Source organism: Sorex araneus, chromosome 4, assembly GCF_027595985.1.
Source record: "Sorex araneus isolate mSorAra2 chromosome 4, mSorAra2.pri, whole genome shotgun sequence".
Lineage (NCBI taxonomy): Eukaryota > Metazoa > Chordata > Mammalia > Eulipotyphla > Soricidae > Sorex > Sorex araneus.
In genome coordinates this window covers 213086222-213106226 of record NC_073305.1, presented here as the reverse complement: position 1 = coordinate 213106226, position 20005 = coordinate 213086222, and the positions used below count along the sequence as shown (strand labels likewise).

Here is a 20005-nt window from a genome sequence, read left to right as displayed (position 1 = left end):
CAGTTAGCGGCCTGTCCCTGGGGGGGGGCCTCCTGTCTTTACTGGGGGAAGGTGAAACCGGAAACCCTCCTCCAGGCGCCAGCACAGCCTGTGGGGTAGGGTGCCCCCAGCCCCCTGCGTCTGGGCGCAGGGATGGAGCTCTCCCGGGAGCCAGCTCGGGCCTGCGGGGTCCTCAGGACCTGCCATCCTGGCCTCTTGGTGTCCACTGGGCAGGCTCGGGCTCACTGTCCGGAGCCTTGGGCTTCCTGCCCCTCTGCAGCCCTCGGCCTGGGCTGACGCTCCTCGGCTTAATTCGGGTCACTGGCTCTTCCCTGGAGGAACTGGACTATAAGAGGGAATGGGGGCCTGGATTGGCCAAGTCTGGGAGGCGCCCTCACCTCACCCCCCCTCCCCACCCCGACAAGGGAGAGGGGCTCCCGGAAGTACCTGGTGAGCTCTTCAGGGTGCAAAGCCCATGTTAGCTGTTCCTGCTTTGCAGAACGCACTGTAAACCTCGAACACCTATGCGTATGCGTGCGTGTGTGTGTGTGTGTGTGTATGCACATGTCACACTGGTAGTGCTCAGGACTTGCTCCTGGCTCTATGCTCAGAATTACTCCCCGTGGTGCCCGCGGGACCCTGTGCTGGGCGTCCAGCCTGGGCTGGCTGCGTGCCAGGCAGGTTGCCCACCTGCTGGACCTCTCCAGCCCAAGCACGCGGGTTGTCTGGACCCTGACCTCGGCAGACCAGCTCCGTCCGGACTCCCGCAACTAGGGTCCAGTTGCTAGTGGGGCAGGTTGGGGGTCGGGGGCCCACTGCGTGTCCCCGTGGGCCTCTTCCTCACCCGCACACCCTCGCCCGCAGCGGCTCCCCTGAGTTCCCACGTGGTCAGGCCGCCAGCAAGCCATAGGCCTTTGAAGGCCGAGGGCCCCAAATCCAGTGACCAGGGCTGCGTCCTGTTGGTCACGCAACAAGTTACCTGGATGGGTGGCGAAGTAGAGGCCACCAGCAGAGGAGCAGAATCCAGGGACTGGCCGTGGGCGAGACCGCCCAGCCCAGTCCCCGCGGCCTGTCACAGGCTCTCAGAGCTGCCCAGATCGCCGCTGACCACAGCCACAGCAGCTCAGCCGCTTGGGAAGTGACCTCGGCCTGGGTGTTGGTAGCCCCCACACACCTGACTGGGGTGGGGTCGGGGTGGGGGGGACAGACGGGCTGGAGAGAAAGGAGGCACGGGGCTGGCCCCTCCACCCCCCACATCAGGAACCGGACCTGGGCGCCCCGCAGCTGCCTGGCACGTGCCCTTGACTCAGGGCTGGTCACCTGGTGTTTACGGACTGAGGCTTTGTCTGGAGGCCCCGGAGCGCTAATGGGAAAGAATGGGAGGAAGGAAGCTGTGAAATCCGACCCTGTAATGGAAACAGCAGCGGGGGCAGCCCGCTGGACTCAGAGCCTGGCGCCTAGCGGGAGGTCTGGAGGGGTGAGGGGGGAGGTCCCACAGGGTCAGCTGAGAGTGGGGTGCCCCCCTCAGGACGCAGAAAGGAACGACTCTTCTCAGGGGAACCCCCACACCTAGGAGTCACCAGACTCTGAAGCTGTGAAAAGTGCAAGACCAGCGCAATCCGTGGTCTTGCAGAATTTGAGCTTGGGGAACGGGAACAGGCCAGCCCCCCCGCCCCGCCCCCAGCCCCCCATTGTTTTTGGTGTGGTCTACTCCAGGGAAGTGTCTTTCTGCCTGTGCCCCCTTAGTGCCAAGAAGGGCAATGAGACAAGCGCTGGCAGGAGCACCTGAGGTCACGGCACGGTTCCTTTAGAATTTGTTTCTGGGGGCTGGAGCAATAGTACAGCGGGTTCGATTCCCAGCTTCCGATAGGGTCCCCCAGCACCGCCAGGAGTAACCCCTGAGCATCGCCGGTGTGACTCCCCCACCCCCCGTCATCAAAGGGGTGTGATCGATTTCAGCCACGTGCCGGGTAGAGGCCGATCTGGAGGGTTTATTCCAGGGCCAGAGGGGCTGGAGCGGATAGCACAGCGGGTGGGGCGCTTGCCTTGCACGTGGCCGACAGGCTCAATCCCCGGCATCCCCCAGGCATGATCCCTGAGCACAGCCAGGTGTGGCCCCACACGGAATGAGCGTGTGAGTGTGTGCGCATGCGTGCCCACTTAACTCTTTCAAATCCCACCCATACGTGTTTGTGGGATTTGGGGTGACGGGTCCTCCCAGCCCCTTGGCTGCCAGATAGAGCTCAGGCGAGACCTCCCCCGGGTGCGCGTGCCCCCAGCGGGGAGAGGGCGCCTTGGGAAGAGCCTCTCTGCCCTCGGTCCCAGGTCTCCTTCGGCCGTGACTTTGAGCAGCAGCTGAGTTTCTACGTGGAGGCCAGGTCCATGTTCTGCAACCTGGAGCCGGTCCTGGTGCAGCTGATCCACGTGAGTTGAGCTTCGCCTTCATTCCCGGGTGGGGGTTGGGGGTCCCCAGGGTCTTCTGGCAGCCGCCCACCCGGGGCGGATTCCACACCAGGCTCCTTCCGGGCCCCAGGAGGTCCAAGAGGTGGTTTCTCCCAAGGTGAAACGAATCTGCAACTTGGCTGAAGTCTATGCCAGGCGAGGGCTGGAGTGACAGCACAGCGGGTAGGGCGTTTGCCTTGCATGCGGCCAACCCTGGTTCGATTCCCAGCATCCCATAGGGGTCCCCCGAGCACCGCCAGGAGTAATTCCTGAGTGCAGAGCCAGGAGTAACCCCTGTGCATCGCCGGGTGTGACCCAAAAAGCAAAAAAAAAAATCTGTGCCAGGCGTCTTCGGGCCTTTCCTCGGGATTTCCTTAGGCTTGCGTCTACGTGACAAAAGATAGCCGAGTTCATGCCAACCTGGAGCCCCTTTTTGGCCCAGCCAGCCAGACCCTAATCTCCCTGGATCTCAGTGCCCGTTGGTGACTTTTCATGCTTCCCCCAGGCCCAGACACAAGTAACAATTCTCTTTATTAAATCAGCGGGGGGGGGGGGGGGCGGAGTGATAGCACAGTAGCACAGTGGATAGGGCGTTTGCCTTGCACGTGGCCCATCAGGGTTCCATTCCCGCATCCCATTTGGTCCCCGGAGCCCTGCCAGGAATAATTCCTGTGTGCAGAGTGCTTCCCGGGCATTGCTGGGTGTGGCCCCAGAACAGACAACCCAAATAATGAAAATGTATGAATAAGTCAGCTCAGGGCCAGAGAGCGAATATAGGCCAAGGTGCGGCCGGTATGAATTAAACACCCGGCGCCGCATAGGGTCCCCCGGCACTGCCAGGAGTGACTGGTTTGACCTCAGTCTAGCCACCCCTCCCCCCAGTCAAAAGAAAGCCATGTGTTACTTTCGGCTCAGCCAGCCAGCCACCCGGTGGCCCTTGGCCCAGCAGTGTACATACTAGGAAAGCAGAAGACGGGACGGAGCACTAGCACAGCGGGGAGGGCGTTTGCCTTGCATGGGGCTGGCCCAGGTTCGATCCCCAGCATCCCAGCATCCCCTAGGGTCCCCCACCAAGCCCCGCCAGGTGTGGGCCCTGAGCCCAGCCAGGTGCAGCCTCAAAACCAAAATCAATCAGTTGGCAAAAGAGGGGCTGGAGCGATAGCACAGTGGGGAGGGCGTTTGCCTTGCACGCGGCCGACCTGGGTTCGATTCCCAGCATCCCGTATGGTCCCCTGAGCACCACCAGGAGTAACTCCTGAGTGCAAAGCCAGGAGGTAACCCCTGTGCATTGCCAGGTGTGACCCCAGAAAGCAAAAAAAAAAAAAAAAAAAGTTGGCAAAAGAGAGGGAAAAACAAAAAACAAAAACAGAAGCTCCCTCAAAGACAAGCACCTGCCCAGCCTTGGCGGGGCGGGGCGGGCAGCTGCCCCTTGGGTCTCTGCATTCTCCAGCTTCCCTGTGTGGGGTTTCTGGCAATGCAGTTCGTGAACCCTGGCCGCTCACTAAGCCAGAACACGGTCATTTCCGGTGCCAGGCGAGGGGCGTGTGCCCCGAGTGAGCGAGCGAGCGCCTCGCGTTTCAGCCTGCCCGGAGCGTCGCTCCAGCAGAGAGCAGATCCGCCCTGGCGGCCCCGGAGGCGTTTCAGGGTTCGGTGCCCGCCCGGCCTGGGCCCAGCGAACTTGCTCCGTTGCCTTTTCTGGGCCGAGGGTCCCGGCGGCGCCATCACCGTCTCACTCACCCTCTCGCTTTCGTTGGCCGCAGAGCGTCAACCGGCTGGCCATGGAGACCAGGAAAGTGATGAAAGGAAACCATTCCAGAAAGACGGCCGCGTTTGTGCGGGTAAGGCCCAGAGGCCAGAGCGGCCGGCCCGGAACGCACGCAGGCGGGAGGTTTTGTTTGCGAGTCTCTAAATGGCTCTTCCCAGAAAGAGACGCGACCACGGGTGGTTTCCTATTGATTTTCCAGATGCATTTTCCTCGCCGGTCTCTGCAACTCTCCGGCTTGGTTTTTTTTGTTGTTGTTGTTCTGTTCTCCAAAGAAATGATCCAAAGCCTCTGAATTCCGATGCGTGTGGTGGGGAGATGGTTTGGAGACGGCTTTGCAGGCCCGCGTGCCAGAGGCCTCATCTCTGTGCCCTGTGCCCAGCTGGAAAGCTCGAGGCCTAGGACCTTGTTTGCCTTCTGACTAAGCTCCCGGCCCCGCAGGGAGCTCTGACTGAGCTCCGGGCATCCAACCCGGGTCCCTGCCTATAAGCGTGTCTGGCCAGCCCTCTGAGCCAACTCCCGCGCCCCTAAACCTCTCAACATAAACATGCAGCTTCTCTTGGGGCTGGAGTGATAGCACAGTGGGGAGGGCGTTTGCCTTGCACTCAGCCGACCCGGGTTCAATTCCCAGCATCCCATATGATCCCCTGAGCACGGTCAGGGGTAATTCCTGAGTGCAGTAACCCCTGAGCATCACTGGGTGTGACCCAAAAAGCAAAAATAATAATAATAATAATAATAATAATAATAATTAATTGAAGGGGGCTGGAGCAATAGTACAGCAGGTAGGACATTTGCATTGCAGGCAGCCGACCCGGGTTCGATTTCCAGCATCCCATATGGTCCCCTGAGCATCACCAGGGGTAACTCCTGATTGCAGAGCCAGGAGTAACCCCTGTGCATCGCCAGGTGTGACCCAAAAAGAAAATTTAAAAAAATATGCAGCTTCTCGCAATCCGTATCTGGGTGGGGGGTGGGTGGGTTGGTTTCTGTTCCTGAGTTCTGTCCGGGGGCCACACCAGATGGTGCCGGGGGGTCAGATGCAGTGCCAGGGATCAAACCTGGCATGGCCGAGTGCTAGGCAAGTGCCTGACCCACGGTACTAACTCTCTAGGCCCCCCATCCAAGTTTTGAACAATGAAATGGTGCCCCCAAAGGTCACGGTGAGAGAGCATCCCCGTCCTGCCTCTTCTGTCCTCTGCCTTCTGTCAGAGGCCTCCAGCTTTCTGTCCGCCGTGTCTTCTGATGGCCGCCAGATTCTCAAGTCACTGTAAGAACCTTGGTTTCGAGCACTGGCTTAAAGATCTCAGTCGTGCGGCCGGAGGGGGCGATGGTACAGGAGGTGTGGCACTTGCCGGCGTCGGTGAAGCCCGGTTCAATCTGGGCACTGCTTCTGGCCCCCTGAGTATACTCGAGGGGCTGCTCCTGAGCACCGAACCAGGAGTAGCCCCTGAGCACCACCTGGGGATGGCCCAAAGACCAACCGCAGAAGGCTGCTCCCCAGCCCACCCCTACGCGTGGCCCCTGTCCTTCCCGGGGCAGCCATGAGGCGTTTTTTGTGCCCCGTTACTCTCCTGTTTCCCTTCCTGCCCTCTCAGGGAGGAGACAGAGCCGGGCCAGGGGGACACGGGGGCTTGAAAGGGAGCGGGGACTTCGCTGCCCTTAAGACGGCGGGTGGTGCGGGAAATCAGCCCTGGGCCTCTTGGGAAGGAGCCCGCCCGCCCGCCCCAGGCAGTGGATGTGGCAGGTGGAAGCAGGGCACTGGCCAGCGGCCACCTCACGCCTGCCCTTCCCTCCAGGCCTGCGTCGCCTACTGCTTCATCACCATCCCCTCCCTGGGGGGCGTCTTCTCGCGCCTCAACCTCTACCTGCACTCCGGCCAGGTGGCCCTCGCCAACCAGTGCCTCTCCCAAGGTAAGCCTGTCTCGGAGAGGGGCGTGCTACGGCATGGGCGTGTGTGTGTGTGTGTGTGTGTGTGTGTGTGTGTGTGTCTAAGTGTATGTGAGTGTATGTGTGAATGAGTGTTGTGTGAGTGTATGTGTCTGAGTATATCTGTGTGTATATGAGTGTGTGTGAATGTGTGTATGTATAAGTGAGTGTATGAGTGTGTATGTGTATGAGTGAGTGTGAGTGTATAAGTGTGTGTGTGTGTGTGTGTGTCCCTGCTGATGCACTGAGGCCTTAACGGTATGTTCACAGGATGCAATCGGTGACGTGGGGCTTTCTCTACACCAGGGGTTCTATCTCCCTGGGGGTGGGCACACTGGCATGCTTTGGGGGGGTGGGGGTATGGCAGCTGCCATTGGAGGTGCTTTCTCTTTGCCCCCTTGATTAGAAGGTAGATTCCCAGGACAGGTGCTGAGTGATTTTTTTTTTTTGGTTTGTGGGGTTTTTTTTAAATTATTTTTATTGAATCACCATGTGGAAAGTTACAAAGCTTTCAGGTTTAAGTCTCAGTTATACAATGCTCAAACACCCATCCCTTCACCAGTGCACATATTCCACCACCAAGAATCACAGTATACCTCCCCCGCCCCCACCTTGGTTTGTGTTTTTAACGAGAGAGAGGTGGTAGACCCCATCAGTTTGGAAACAGACAAGAACTTGGCCTTGGATTACAAAATTGAGACTATAAATTGGTGGGGGTCTGATGAGGTGGCATCCATGTGACGTGAGGCCCATGCTGGGGGCTCTTGGGTCTCAGGGAGGGGTGAGGCGTGGCGACCGTGTCCATCCAAACCATCAGTGTTGATGCTGTCATACACGTGTGACCAGAGTATGATAAGGAGAAAAAGCAAAAACATGAAACAAGGGGCCCGAGTACAGCCGGGAGGGCGTTTGCCTTGCACGCGGCTGACCCGGGTTCAATCCTTGGCACCCTGTACGGTGCCCTGAGCCCTGCCAGGAATAACTCCAGGTGTGACCCCCCCCCCAAAACAAAACAAACTCTAAGGGCCAAGGAGATAAGTCCAGGGCCAGGCCGTGCACCCCCAAGTGTCGCCGGGGGCCACCAGCAGCCCCAGTAGCCAAGTGTCTCCCCGAGTGACCATCCCCAGGCCCCCGGAGCACTGCTCGGGAGCCCTTCGCCATGTCCCAATCCCTGGCAAGGTTTGGGGCTCCTGAGAACTGCACGGAGGCCAGGAGCGGCTCAGTCTGTGGCTCTGGCGCCCCAGCCTGCCCCCGGGGCCAGCCACGCGTGGGCACAGCCAGGTCCCCGGTGTGAGCCCGGGCAGGCGACGGCCCCCGTTTAATAATTCAGCGGGGATTTTTCACTTGGGTCCTAAAGGCTGGACCGCTCAGCGCCGGTTAATGCTCTCCTGGAAGCCACACGCGGCCGCGCTGGCCACGGCAGAGAACACGCTCGATCACGGAGAACAGAGGGCTAAGAATAGACTGAGCGTCCCCACCAGCCGCGCTCAGCTACCACAGACGCTGGCCACCTGCCCTGCCCCCCGCCGGGGCCCCAGCAGCAGGGCCGGCCGCGCCTTCCCGTGGGTCACCCCAGGGCCGCCACATGATGCTCAACGGTGGGGGTGGCGGGGATCTAGTCCTCGGCCACCAGATTCTTGCCTCCCCTCCCCCTATCCTGTCCGCCAGTGTCCAGGGGGGACAAAACATGCGGGTCGGTCCTTTGGTCTTTGTCAGAGCGGCGAGCGGGTGTGTGTCGCCCAGGCCCCGGGGGGCTTCCCCGCTTGCCCGAGGTTCTGCTCTTTCTGGGAGTCTCTTGTTCCTGTTCTGCGTCTCCAGGGCCTCCCCTTGGTTTGTATTGGGGCGGGGACTCCCCCCAGTTTCTGCACGCAGGGATTGCTCCTGGTGGGATGCGCCAGGGGGTTGCACCTGGGTCAGTGTGTGCACGGCCACACCCTCGCCGTTGCCCTGTCGCTGCAGCCCCGTCTCCAGTTCCTGACCTCAGGAAGGTGTTTTGCAGCGGTGGGTCTTAAGAAGCCTGGGGGAGGGGGTCGCTGGAGCGATAGCACAGCGGGGAGGGTGTTTGCCTTGCACTCGGCTGACCCAGGTTCAATTCCCAGCATCCCATAGGGTACCCTGAACACTGCCAGGAGTAACCCCTGTGTACCGCCGGGTGTGACCCCCCCCAAAAAAAAATCCAGGGGTTTCTCGGGGGCCTTGGGAAGGGGAGAAGAACCAGCCCACGCCAAGGCCTCAGGACTGACTCGGCGTCAGTGCCGACAGCAGGGCCTGTTGGTTGGATATCCTCGTTTGTGGTCATTGTCCACCGCGTCCTGGACAGATGTGCCTGCTCGGGCCTCAGCTGGCCCATCCGCAGCGAGGGGGCGGTGGGCCCGGTTGCAGGGTAGAGGAGAGAACAGGCCTCTCGCCTCTGCCCATGAGCTGCTCGGGGAACACAACCTTAAAGATCCCGGGTCTTGCAGCCCCGCTGGTGGTTAGCAGGTCTGGTTCCGTCGGGCGTGAGAACCCCCCCCCCCCCCACTTATGGAGGCCTCAGCCCCGCCCTGCACCGTCTGTCTGGCTTCTTGGCCGTGTTTTACATCTTCACCTTTCCAAGCTCGACTCCCAAGCTGGGTGTTTAGGAAAACCGTCGTGGGCCTCCTGACCCCCGCCACGAAGAGTGCGGGGCGGCGTACCCCTTACGTGACTGGGGCGTCCACACAGCCTGGCACGGCAGCTGTGCCATGAGCAGACCAGCCACGCGGTAGCGGCGTTTCCCCCCGATGGGGAGGGCCGGCTCGGCCTCGTGTCACGGCACCGCAGCCGTCTGGCTCTGAGCGCGCAGCCTGCCCCGTGGGCAGACTCTGGCGGAGAGACGTGGGGGGACACTCGTCGAGAGTTTCTCAGCTCCACGGCTGCTGGACGGGGAGAAAGTCCCCTCAGCGCCTGGCGTCCCGCGGCCAGTTGCCACACGGAAGAGGAAAGAAACGCGCCACGGGCCGCAGCATGGAACGAGGCGTACGTGGCCCTGTGGTCTTGTGGCCCGTGGGACCGCCACTCGGCACAGAGGAAGGCCGGGGCTGATGAAGGGCGGCCCCCTGGTCTCCACGAACCCCACCTGCCCGACGGGGAGCCGGGAAAGAAAGAGCACTGTCTCCGGGCCCCGGAGGGCCACGTCCCGCCTCTGTTCCTTCCCCCCGGCCTCGAGGCTCACGCCCCGGCCCCGTCTCCCCGTTGCTGGCGGGGGAGAAAGTCCAGACCGCGACACTTTTGGTGGGAATCTCTGCAGAGCACGCCCGGCCTGAAACCTTTCCCTCGAGCCTGGAGGCCTCCTGAGCGACGGTGGACACAGCCGGCGAGGTTGGCGGGACAGTCTCGCTGGGCTGCCGCTTGTGGCTCTCGCTCCTGTCTGAGCGCCCAGTGGGGGGGCAGCCAGCGAGCAGGGGCGAGTGTCTCCCCGCCTGCGGCTCCGGGGAACTCGCTCCCTCCACCCCAGCACGGGGAAGCTGTGTGCCCAGAGCAGGTGCCTTTCTCCCGGGCTGGGGGGCACATGGCACGGGGTGGGGGGGATCATCCAGGACAGAGCAGGCAGGACCCCGGGCTGGGTGCAGCCAAAGAGGGAAAAAGAAAAAAAGCCTCATCAAAGAGCTGCATGGATGAGCAGGACGGGCAGCGAGGCTTGGGCCATCCCAGGGCCAGCACCGAGGCCTGGAGGCTGGAAACAGAAGCATCTGGAAGGAATGAGCAGGAGGCCACTGGAGGAAGGAGCCTTGGGGCCCAACGATGGGGGCGGGGGGAGAACCCTGAGTTCCCGGCACAGCAGTTTGGCGTTTCTCCGTAGGACGGAGGATTGAGGGGGGGGGGTTCCGCGTTCCTTTCTCAGGTGGGGAAACTGAGGCTCGGCCAGGTCCCTGTAACTAGCCCAGGAGTGCCAGCTAATATATGCCGGGGGCCCACCGGCTCCCTGTGTGTAGCCCACCCACACCCCAAACATCCCTCTCTCCCCGCAGGCAGGTTTGGCTCTGAACCACTGAGCTTACCTGAGCAAAGGAGCGAAGCGTGTTGCAGGGGGCGGGGTGATAGCACATAGCACAGCGGGCAGGGCATTCGCCTTGCACTTGACTGGCCCAGGTTGGATCCCAGAATCCCATGTGGGCCCCCGAGCACCGCCAGGAGTCATTCCTAAGTGCAGAGCCAGGGATAAGCCCTGAGCCTTGCCAGGGTGTCCCCCACCCACTTTCCAGAAAAAAGATGTGGAAGAGCCCCAAGCCTCCAGCAGATGCCGTGAGGAGCCGGGGATGCTGGCGTGCGGGGACAGGGCGGGTGCCATCTGCCTTAGCCCAGGGACACCAGTGGGGGAGCTCGGGGCCCCTTGGAAGGGCCTGGGTGGTCCGAGGGCAGAGGCCCACAGTGTGTGTGGGTCCCGTGGGGGTCACACGTGCACCCGTGTGGACTTCTCCCCTTGTGCTGATGCTGTGTGTGACCTTCAGGCCACTCTGCCGTGCCGGGGGTGGGAACCCCCCCCCTCCAGTCCCACAGTGCGGCCTCCCGCTGTCCCCGGGCGGACCTGCCTGTGTCAGCCTTGGTCTCCGGGGATGGAGCACGAACGTAGCAGCGCTTACATCTCTGTGCTCAGGACTGAGCATGCGTCCAGCGGCGAGGTGCCTGCCTGGCATCCTGTAGGAACCCCCTGCCCGCCCCCCCCCGCCCCCCGGCACCGCCAGGAGCGGTTCCTGAGTTGCAAAGCCAAGAGTCAGCCCTGAGCATCACTGACGTGACCCAAAAAAAAAAGCAGGCAGGCCTAAGTTTAACCCCAAATAGTGAGTCACCCCGGTGGAGTTTGTGTTTCCGGTTCCTTGGATGAGAGGGAGCGACCCTGTGTGTGAGGGTAGGGTCCACATCTGCCCTGCCCGGGCCGCCTCAGCTCCCTGCTGGCGGGTGGGGCCTGGCAGGTGGGGGGTGGGGAGGTGCCCGCGGCTGGCTGGCTGCCCCGGCCGGCGCCACTTGGTAACAGACACACAAATAGGATAAACGCCATCATCCCCCGAGCCTTTGCAGCAGCGCCTCTCTGCCGAGAACAGCCCTTTGCGTCTGCACGGTGGTGGTGGGGGCGCTGTCCGGGAGAAGCCCCCCACCCCCTGTGCAGAGGCCCAGGCCAGGACCCCACCAGCGCCCTTCTGTGCCCTCAGGGGCAGCGGCCCGGGGGTGCGGCTTGGTTTCGTGGCTGCTGTGTCCTGGGTCCTCCTGCAGCGCCGTCCAGTGCTCAACAAGGCTTGTTCCCCGTGTGGGGGGCGGGGGCGCTCTGGGCAGTGCCAGGGGTTGAACTGGAGCGCCCCGCTAATCTGCCTATGTCCCCATTGGCTCCCAGTGCCTCTCCCCCACACACCCCCCGCTTTCCCTGCAGGCGGGTTCTTGGCTGTCGACCATGACACCGATTTCTGATGGGAACCAGCGCTCTGCCCATTGAACCATCTCCCCGGCCCCCACAGAACCATCTTTAAGCTTGTAACTCAGGGACATTGGGTACGGTCACAGCGCCATGCCCCCACCCCTGCTTCCTGTGGCCAGCTCTTTCCATCATCCCAAATGGAGTTCTCCAAATTCTCCATTCTTTTTTTTTTTCTTTTTTTTTTTTTCGGTAGTCCCTTGCTTTTGGGCTACACCGGCGATGCTCAGGCGTTACCCCTGGCTCTGCACTCAGGAATCACTCTTGCTGGGGCTTGGAGGGCCACAGGGGGTGCCGGGGATCCCACCTGGGCCGGCCACATGCAAGGCAGTTGCTCCACCCCCAGCCCTGGCACGCCACTCTACTTTCTGAAACTAGCCCGTTCTTGGGACAGGAATATGAGGTGCAGCTCTTGGTACCCCCCAGAGGTGGCGTCAAGGCTGGTGTGGCCTCTTGTCCCACCCGGCTTCTCGTCAGCACTGGAGGGGCCCTGTGAGAACTCCATCTGTTCTGCTGACGACAAACTCGTTCCTGTGGACGGACACTCAGGCTGTTTGCACCGTGACTGGTGTGTGTGTGTGTGCGCGCGCGCACACGCGTGTATGCCATGCAATGCTGACATGCGCCTGCTTGGGCTGTTTGCACTGTGGCTGGTGTGTGTGTGCGCGTGCATGCATGCGTGTGTGCTGTGCAGTGCTGCCATGCGCCTGCTCTGCCTCTGAGAGGAACATCTTTATCCATTTTCAAGCCGGGTAGTTTGCTTTTTGCTTTGTTTTTGTCTTTGGCTCACGCCCAGCGGTGTTCAGGCCTTGCTCCTGGCTCTGTGCTCAGGGGTCACTCCTGGCGGGCTCGGGGGACCATGTGGGCACCGGGGATCGAATCCAGGTCTGCTGCATGTGCCCGGTGGTGTTCAGGGGCCACTCCTGGTGGTGCTTGAGGTACAGCGTGTGGTAGGGATGGTGGGGACACCCTTGGGTGACCCCAGCCCATTGTTGGGAAGAACTGGGGGGCTGAAGAGGGGACAGCCTTGGGTGACCCTCTGTGCATTGGTGGGGTCAGGGATGGTGGGGCCGCCCCTGGGGGACCTCAGCTCTCTCCTCACCCATCCCTCCAGCTTCTTGATCTTGACCGCCCACCTTCTGAGCTCCCCTGGGGGTTCTCCTTCGAAGGACAAAGGTCACTTTTTAATGACACAGGACCCTCTTCCCAGTATCAGGCCTGCCAGGGCTCCCCTCTCCCCTCAGCTGTCAGAAAGGGCCCCGTTGGGCATCCACGGGACCCGTTAGCCCCTTTTTCCAGGAGCCACGTTCTCTGAGCTGACTCTGAGCCAGGGTGTGGGTCTGGAACTTCACATCTCTGTGGGGCAGAGCCGGGGAGGTGGCCAGAGGGGAAGGCGCTGCCTTGCATGCAGCTGACCGGGTTGGACTCCAGGCACCACATATGACAACCTGAGCCCTGCCAGGAGTGCTCCGTGAGCATTGAAGTCTCCAGGGTTGGTAGGCGGGCGGGGAGATAGTGTATGTGCGTGTCCTTCAGATGGCCCGCTTCTCTAATGTCTGAGTCCAGCTAGACGAGGTAATAGCCCCGACTGCACCAGCACGTTAACGTCGGACCCTCCTGTACACGTCACGTGGTAGGACCTGCACACGTGTCCCATGGCGGGTCCTGCACACATGTCACATATAGGACCTGCCGTCCCTAACACATGGAAAGATTTGCACACATGTCACCTGGTAGGACCTGCACATGTATCAACATGGTGGGTCCTGCACACGTGTCACATGGTGGGTCCTGCACAGTGTCACATGGCAGGACATCCACACATGTCACATGGTAGGATCTACACACGTGTCATATGGTGGGTTCTGCACACATGTCACGTGGTGGGATTTGCTCTGTGTCCCACAGTGGGCGCTCACACAAGTGTCGTGCGGTGGGCCTCCCGTGAGGTGGGCGGTGTCTGGGCTCCCTCACATGGTCATGAGCGAGCCGGGGAGTCCCTGCCGGGCACCACCTGCCCACGATTGGGGTTTTCTTGGCTCTGTAAAATCCCGCCCTCCACGTCCCCACCTGCTCAGTCACCGTGAGGGGCTTTCTGGCTCGGTTTGACACTGAATCCAGTGCAGGAAGGGGAGGGCCCGAGCTGGGTCCCCTCGCATGCCCTGACGCTGAGTTGCCCCCACCCCTGTCTCGCAGCCGACGCGTTCTTCAAAGCCGCCATCAGCCTGGTTCCCGAGGTGCCCAAGACCATCAGCGTGGAGGGCAAGCTGCGGCCGTCGGAGCCCTTCCTGCTCGAGTTCCTCTGCAACTTCTTCTCCACGCTGCTCATCGTGCCGGTGGGTCCCGTGGGCGCTGGGGGGCGGCGGGAGCCTGGAGCCTGCTCTGCACGTCCGGCCCCCCAGCTCACAGGCTGTGCGGGCTGGGGGCCAGCCCTGGGGGGGTACTTGCCTCGTCTGTGAAGTGGGGGTGCCGTGTCTGCACCTTGGGATGCTCTGAAGACCCGGGGAGCCCATCCCGTCCAGGTGCAGCCCCGGGCCTCGGCGTGGTGGGCAGCCGAGGCTGCGGCCATGAGGGGCTCGGGGCATGGTGGGTGCAGAGACCCCGGCAGCAGGCGGGGCTCAGAGGCCCGGTGCCGGGCCCCAGACGCTGTGAGAGCTGAGAGGCCCTCCTGCCCCCCCCCCAGGTGCCAGCCTCGCTCCAGCGCCCAGTACCCGCTCAAGTCCAGACCTCTTCTCCCTCTGAAAGCCCTGTGCTGGAGGGGCTGGAGCGATAGCACAGCGGGTCGGGCGTTTGCCTTGCACGTGGCTGGCCTGGGTTCGATTCCCAGCATCCCAGAGGGTCCCCCGAGCACTCGCCGCCAGGAGTAATTCCTGAGTGCAAAGCCAGGACTAACCCCTGAGCATCACCATGACCCAAAAAAAAGAAAGCTCTGTGCCGGCCTTGCTGCTGTGTGGGCCCGAAGCCATCAAGGGCGATGTTTTGCTTGTTTGAGTCACTCCTGCCTCAGTGCTCTGAGTGACCCCTGGCTGTGCTGGCACCTGGTGCTGAGACTTGAGCCGACATCAGTGGGGTGTGAGGCAAGTGCCTTGGCTGCTGTCCGACTTCCTAAAAATCATTGCAGCCACTGAAGCGGTGAGCACAGGACACTGCCTCCCCCCCCCCCCCCCCCCCGGTTAGGGCAGAGGTCATCTCTCTGTACGTGGGCAGGATCCCTAGGGACCTGCATGGCTCTGTCACCCCGACCACCTTCTGGATGGTGTATCGACGGTCCCGTCCCCACAACCCCAGTACAAGGACAGCCCACCGTCGTCCTCCTGGCATTTGGATCGAAATTAAGTTACTGGAACATTCCGATGGTTGTCTCGTTGCCAAGGCAGATCATTTGATGAGTCTAGTTCTGACCATGCACAGAGCAGAACGAAATCGCCTAGTTAGAAACAGCTGTGCACGGAGACAGCCGGCCGGGCTGGGTCTGGAAGGCTCTGGAAGGCTCTGGAAACGGACGGCAGCCTGGCCGCTCTCAGGCCAGGGTTTGAGGCTTCCAGAGTGCGGGATGTCCCCCACCTCTCTCTGCGGCCAGTATCATGACAACAGCTCCTGTGGATGTCTTGTCCCTTGCCTCATCGTCACCCCCCACACATACCCACAATGGACCGGATGTGCAGGGTCCCCTCTCCTATTGACAGAACTCCTCCCCATACACCCTTCCTTCCTTCCTTCCTTCCTTCCTTCCTTCCTTCCTTCCTTCCTTCCTTCCTTCCTTCCTTCCTTCCTTCCTTCCTTCCTCCCTTCCTCCCTTCCTCCCTTCCTCCCTTCCTCCCTTCCTCCCTTCCTCCCTCCCTTCCTTCCTCCCTTCCTCCCTCCCTTCCTCCCTTCCTTCCTCCCTTCCTTCCTCCCTTCCTTCCTCCCTTCCTTCCTCCCTTCCTTCCTTCCTCCCTTCCTTCCTTCCCTTCCTTCCCTTCCTTCCTTCCCTTCCTTCCCTTCCTTCCCTTCCTTCCCTTCCTTCCCTTCCCTTCCTTCCCTTCCTTCCTTCCCTTCCTTCCTTCCCTTCCTTCCTTCTCTCCATCCTTCCTTCTCTCCATCCTTCCTTCCTTCCCTCCCTCCATCCTTTCTTCCTCCTTCCTCCTTCCTTCCCTCCCTCTTTCCTTCCCTCCTTCCTCCTCCTTTTTCCCTCCCCCTCCCTCCCCGCACTGCACTAGGGCTCCGGCCAAGGGCTAGGGCTTGCCCAGGAGCCTGCAGCCCTGCCTCTCCCCACGCCCCAGGTGCAGGGACGTCCCAGCCCCCACCCTTCCCTTTGCTTTTAGCCTTGTGGCCTCAGTGGCCTCACCCCCACCGAGTGTGTCTGTGCCCAAGGGCTGGTGGGGTGGAGGAGGCCTCAGAGCAGAGCGGGGCCTACGTCCATTCATTCACATACTCATCCTTCCAGCATTCCTTCCTCCATCCATCCATCCATCCATTCCCGGCTGCCTGCCCCGAGAGTACAGGCGGGGGCAGGCGCTCCTGGGCAGATCCCCCCTGAACACTGCTGGGCCTGGCCCCAAAACAGCTCAGATAAGACCCCCCCAGTCCCCGTGTCCTGGCTCGGCCTCTAACGTTAGCGTCCTGCTAACGCTGTTGAACAGGCACAAGAGTGAAGCCAGGGGGCTGGAGCGATAGCACAATAGGGAGTGCATTTGCCTTGCATGCGGCTGACCCGGGTTCGATTCCCAGCATCCCATAGGGTCCCCTGAGCACCGCCAGGGGTGATTCCTGAGTGCAGAGCCAGAGTAACCCCTGTGCATCGCTGGGTGTGACCCAAAAAGCAAAAAAAAAAAAAAAAGTGAAGCCGGATTTGAGGCTGGTGCCTTGGGGGGTGACAGTGACCCAGTGAGGGGAGGGGACCCAGGCCGGGAGGGGGGCTTCTGCTCTCTGAGGCCCGTAGCCCCCTTGGGGTGTTGTCTGTCACTGAGAGCTGCGCCCATCACCGCACAGCAGCACAGTTCATCAGGCTGACGGCGGAGGGTCCCTCCCCTGTGAGGGGTCACTCGCCTGTGTCCCCAGCTTCGCCTCAGGCACCACAGCTGCGCGGGCTGGGGGCTCTGCCGGGAGGCTTGGGTTTGGGTTGTAGCTTGGTGGGTTTCTTTGTTTTGTTTTTTTGTTTTTGCGTTTTGGGTCACACCCGTCCAATCAGGGATAACTCCTGGCTCTGCACTCAAGAATTACTCCTGGCGGTGCTCGGGGGACCCTATGGGATGCCGGGGATCGAACCCGGGTCAGCCACGTGCAAGGCAAACGCCCTCCCCGTTTGTGCTAGCACCCTTGGGTCATAGCTTGGGGCCACACCGAGGCGACTCCCGGCTGGGTGCTCGTGGGGTGGGGGTGGCCCCATGACCCAGGGCGTGTTTCTCTCTCCCGCTGCTGCTGCAGCCCCGGGCAGGGCTAACCCCCGTGTCGGTCCCCCCGTAGGACCACCCTGAGCACGGGGTCCTGTTCCTGGTGCGAGAGCTTCTCAACGTGATCCAGGACTACGCGTGGGACTGCGGCGGGGACGACAGGGTGCGGCTGTACACGTGCGTGCTGCACCTGCTGGCGGCCATGAGCCAGGAGACCTACCTCTACCACATAGACAAGGGTAGGCGTGGCGCGTCCCCGCCCCTGGCCCCGCCCAACCTCCGCCTGGTCCCGCCCAGCCTCCTCCCGGTCTGCCCCGCCCCTAGCCCCACCCAGCCTCCGCCCGGCCCCGCCCACCCCGCCCCGCCCCCTTTGGGTGCTCTGTCTCCCAGTCGCCCTGCCTCTGCCGGCTCTGCTCTCCTCCCGCCGACCCTGCTAACCCGTGTGTAAATCCTCGGGGAGCAGGGGAGCAGCACCCGTGCCTGCAGCCCCCGCTGTGGGCGTGCAGGGCTGGGGTCGTTCCCTCGCTGGTGGGAGAGGCCCCCCAGGGCCCCCAGTACCTCATGGGCTGGGGATCTGCCCGTCTGAGGAAGTGACTGAGGGACGGGGGAGGCCCAGCTCCGACTGTCCTCATGGGCGGCCCTGAGCCTGGAGTTACAGGCCCAGGCAGGCCCCAGGAGAGCGGGGGACTGTCTGGGGACAGGCACGGTCAAGGGTACCTACACGTGGGAGTGGACATAGAATCTCACGGGCCTGCTGCTGTTTCATAGTTTGGGGAGGGGAGGAGGTCTCTCCTGTCTCTTTGCTCCAGGCTCTGTGCTCAGGGATCATTCCTAGCAGTGCTCAGGGGAAGACACGGGGTGCCTGGGATGGATTCCAGGTCGACCCTCTGCAAGGCAGGTGCCCTCACCACTATCTTAATCTGTCCAGGCTAGACGTCTGCACATCCACAAGCCCAATCTAGTGGGATAAAAAATCTGGAGTGATAGCACAGCGGGGAGGGCGTTTGCCTTGCATGCGGCCAACCCAGGTTCAATTCCCAGCATCCCATAGGGTCCCCTGAGCACCGCCAGGAGTAATTCCTGAGTGCAGAGCCAGGAGTAACCCCCGTGCATCGCCAGGTGTGACCCAAAGAGAAAAAAAAAGTCCCAATAGATGTGAAGGGCTTTGAGAAGGGGAGATTCTTCCCAGGAAGCGGGCAGAGATAGAGCAGTGACGGGACCCGCCCCGGGTGCCAGCACGCTGGGTTTAAAGATCCTGTAAACTGGCCCCGGAGCCATACAGCACAGCAGGGAGGGTCTTTGCCTTGCATGTGAGCGACCCGGGTTTGATCCCCTCTTGGTCCCCGAGCAGCGCCAGGCGTGATATCTGAGCGTAGCTGGGTGTGACCCAAAAACGGAACACGAGGGAGGTCCCGTAAACTGGGCTGCCTGCCCATCTCCCTCATGCAGTCCCCGGGGCCTCCCCTCTGCCTCCGTCCAAGGCAGCCCTTTCCCACGTGGGCACGGCGTGGCCATCTGTCCCTGCGAGCCAGGGCTTTGCTGGAACCCTCTGGAAGGCCTCGTGCTCTCCCCGGACCCCCAGGCCCCTTGTGACTTCCCGGGGCTGGCGCGGCGCGGGGAAGCCTCACTCCCCTTCACTCCTCCTCGATCCTCCTCTCTCCTCCTCTCTCCTCTCTGCTCTCTTTGCCCTCAGTGGACTCCAATGACAGCCTCTACGGCGGGGACTCCAAGTTCCTGGCGGAGAACAACAAGCTGTGCGAGACAGTGATGGCGCAGATCCTGGAGCACCTGAAAGCCCTCGCCAAGGACGAGGTGGGTCCCCCGCCCCGCGGCCTCCGGGCAGTCGGTGCTGCCACACCTTAGCGCTGTGTCCCCTCGGCCGTGGGGGTGGCACTGAGGCTCTGGCCTCGCCTCTGCCTGGAGTCTGGAGGATGGGGCGTGTCTCGGCGTCGCGCCCCTGAACCCAGACTCTTTCCCCCTCGAAACGGATCCCTGGACGCGATGCCAAGTCCGAGGCGGTTTCCCCAGTCTCGGCTGGGCGCAGCCTGGTCGCTTCTCGGGGCTTCCCCGGGCCAGGGATGGAGCAGGAGCTGACGCCCGGCCTTGCTGCTCTCGCGGCATTGCAGGGAGCCAGCGAGCTCCTCGCGGGTGGGCGAAAGCCCTTCTGGGACCTGGACCCCCGGAGTAGAGTCTCCCGAGCGCCCCGGGCCCCTCCGGCTGCACCTCGGGGGATGCACTCGTGGGAGGCAGAGCCAGACGCTTCCCCCAAGCGGGTTCCCCCGTGCCACCCCAAGGGGAACCCCGGTGAGAATCATACCGATGGTGGGGACCCCAGCATGAAACTCGGGGCCCCCTGGAGGTCATGGGGAGGCCACAGGAAGGCCATGGGCCACCGTGGGGCAGAGCCCCACCCTCCTGCCCGAGCCGCGCCCCAGCTGCCTTGTCCCCACAGGCCCTGAAGCGCCAGAGCTCGCTGGGCCTGTCCTTCTTCAACAGCATCCTGGCCCACGGCGACCTGCGCAACCACCGGCTCAACCAGCTCTCCGTCAGCCTGTGGCACCTCGCGCAGAGGCACGGCTGTGCCGACCCCCGCACCATGGTGAGGCGCTGGGGGGTGGCGGGGGGTGCAGCGGGCCCCGCCCGGCCCCAAGGGCCAGCGACGTTTCTTTCCTCTGGAAAAAGACCAACTCAAGTCATTCCTGGCTACCCCACATCGGGCTTCCTTGGGGGCAGCGAGCTCCCTGAGCAGTGCTCAGTCCCTGGGGTCCTCGGCTTAGGTGGCTTAGGCTGATGGTGGGGTGCTGCAGGGGACCACCAGGGCCATGTGCTGCTCGGGCTCCAGTTTCGTATCCCTCGACCTCTGAGCTCTGCACCTCCTCCTGCGGGTTGGGGGTCGGGATTGTGGGGTGCTGGGGATTCAAACCGGGGTCAGTCGCACGCAAGGCGGCACCTTGCCTGCGGTCCCATCTTCAGGCCCTCGCTAAAACTACTCTTACAGCACAGTGGGGTAAGGCCAACCTTATGTGGCCGACCCGGGTTCGATTCCCAGCATCCCACAGGGTCCCCTGAGCACCGCCAGGAGTAATTCCTGAGTGC

The 20005-nt window shown here is 62.3% G+C and overlaps 1 protein-coding gene across 2 annotated transcripts in view; it reads left to right on the top strand.

Annotated features, from left to right (window-relative positions):
- Window positions 1–20005, top strand: part of VPS35L (VPS35 endosomal protein sorting factor like) — a 57686-nt gene that overhangs the window by 36596 nt on the left and 1085 nt on the right. Inside the window, exons 24-30 of one of the 2 annotated variants that reach the window (XM_055134590.1) lie at window positions 2305–2403; window positions 4182–4259; window positions 5983–6097; window positions 13734–13873; window positions 16983–17148; window positions 18603–18721; window positions 19362–19508. In XM_055134590.1, coding sequence (XP_054990565.1) covers window positions 2305–2403; window positions 4182–4259; window positions 5983–6097; window positions 13734–13873; window positions 16983–17148; window positions 18603–18721; window positions 19362–19508 — 864 coding nt within the window. The remainder of the gene's footprint in view (window positions 1–2304; window positions 2404–4181; window positions 4260–5982; window positions 6098–13733; window positions 13874–16982; window positions 17149–18602; window positions 18722–19361; window positions 19509–20005) is intronic. The other variant, XM_055134591.1, reaches the window with a different exon arrangement.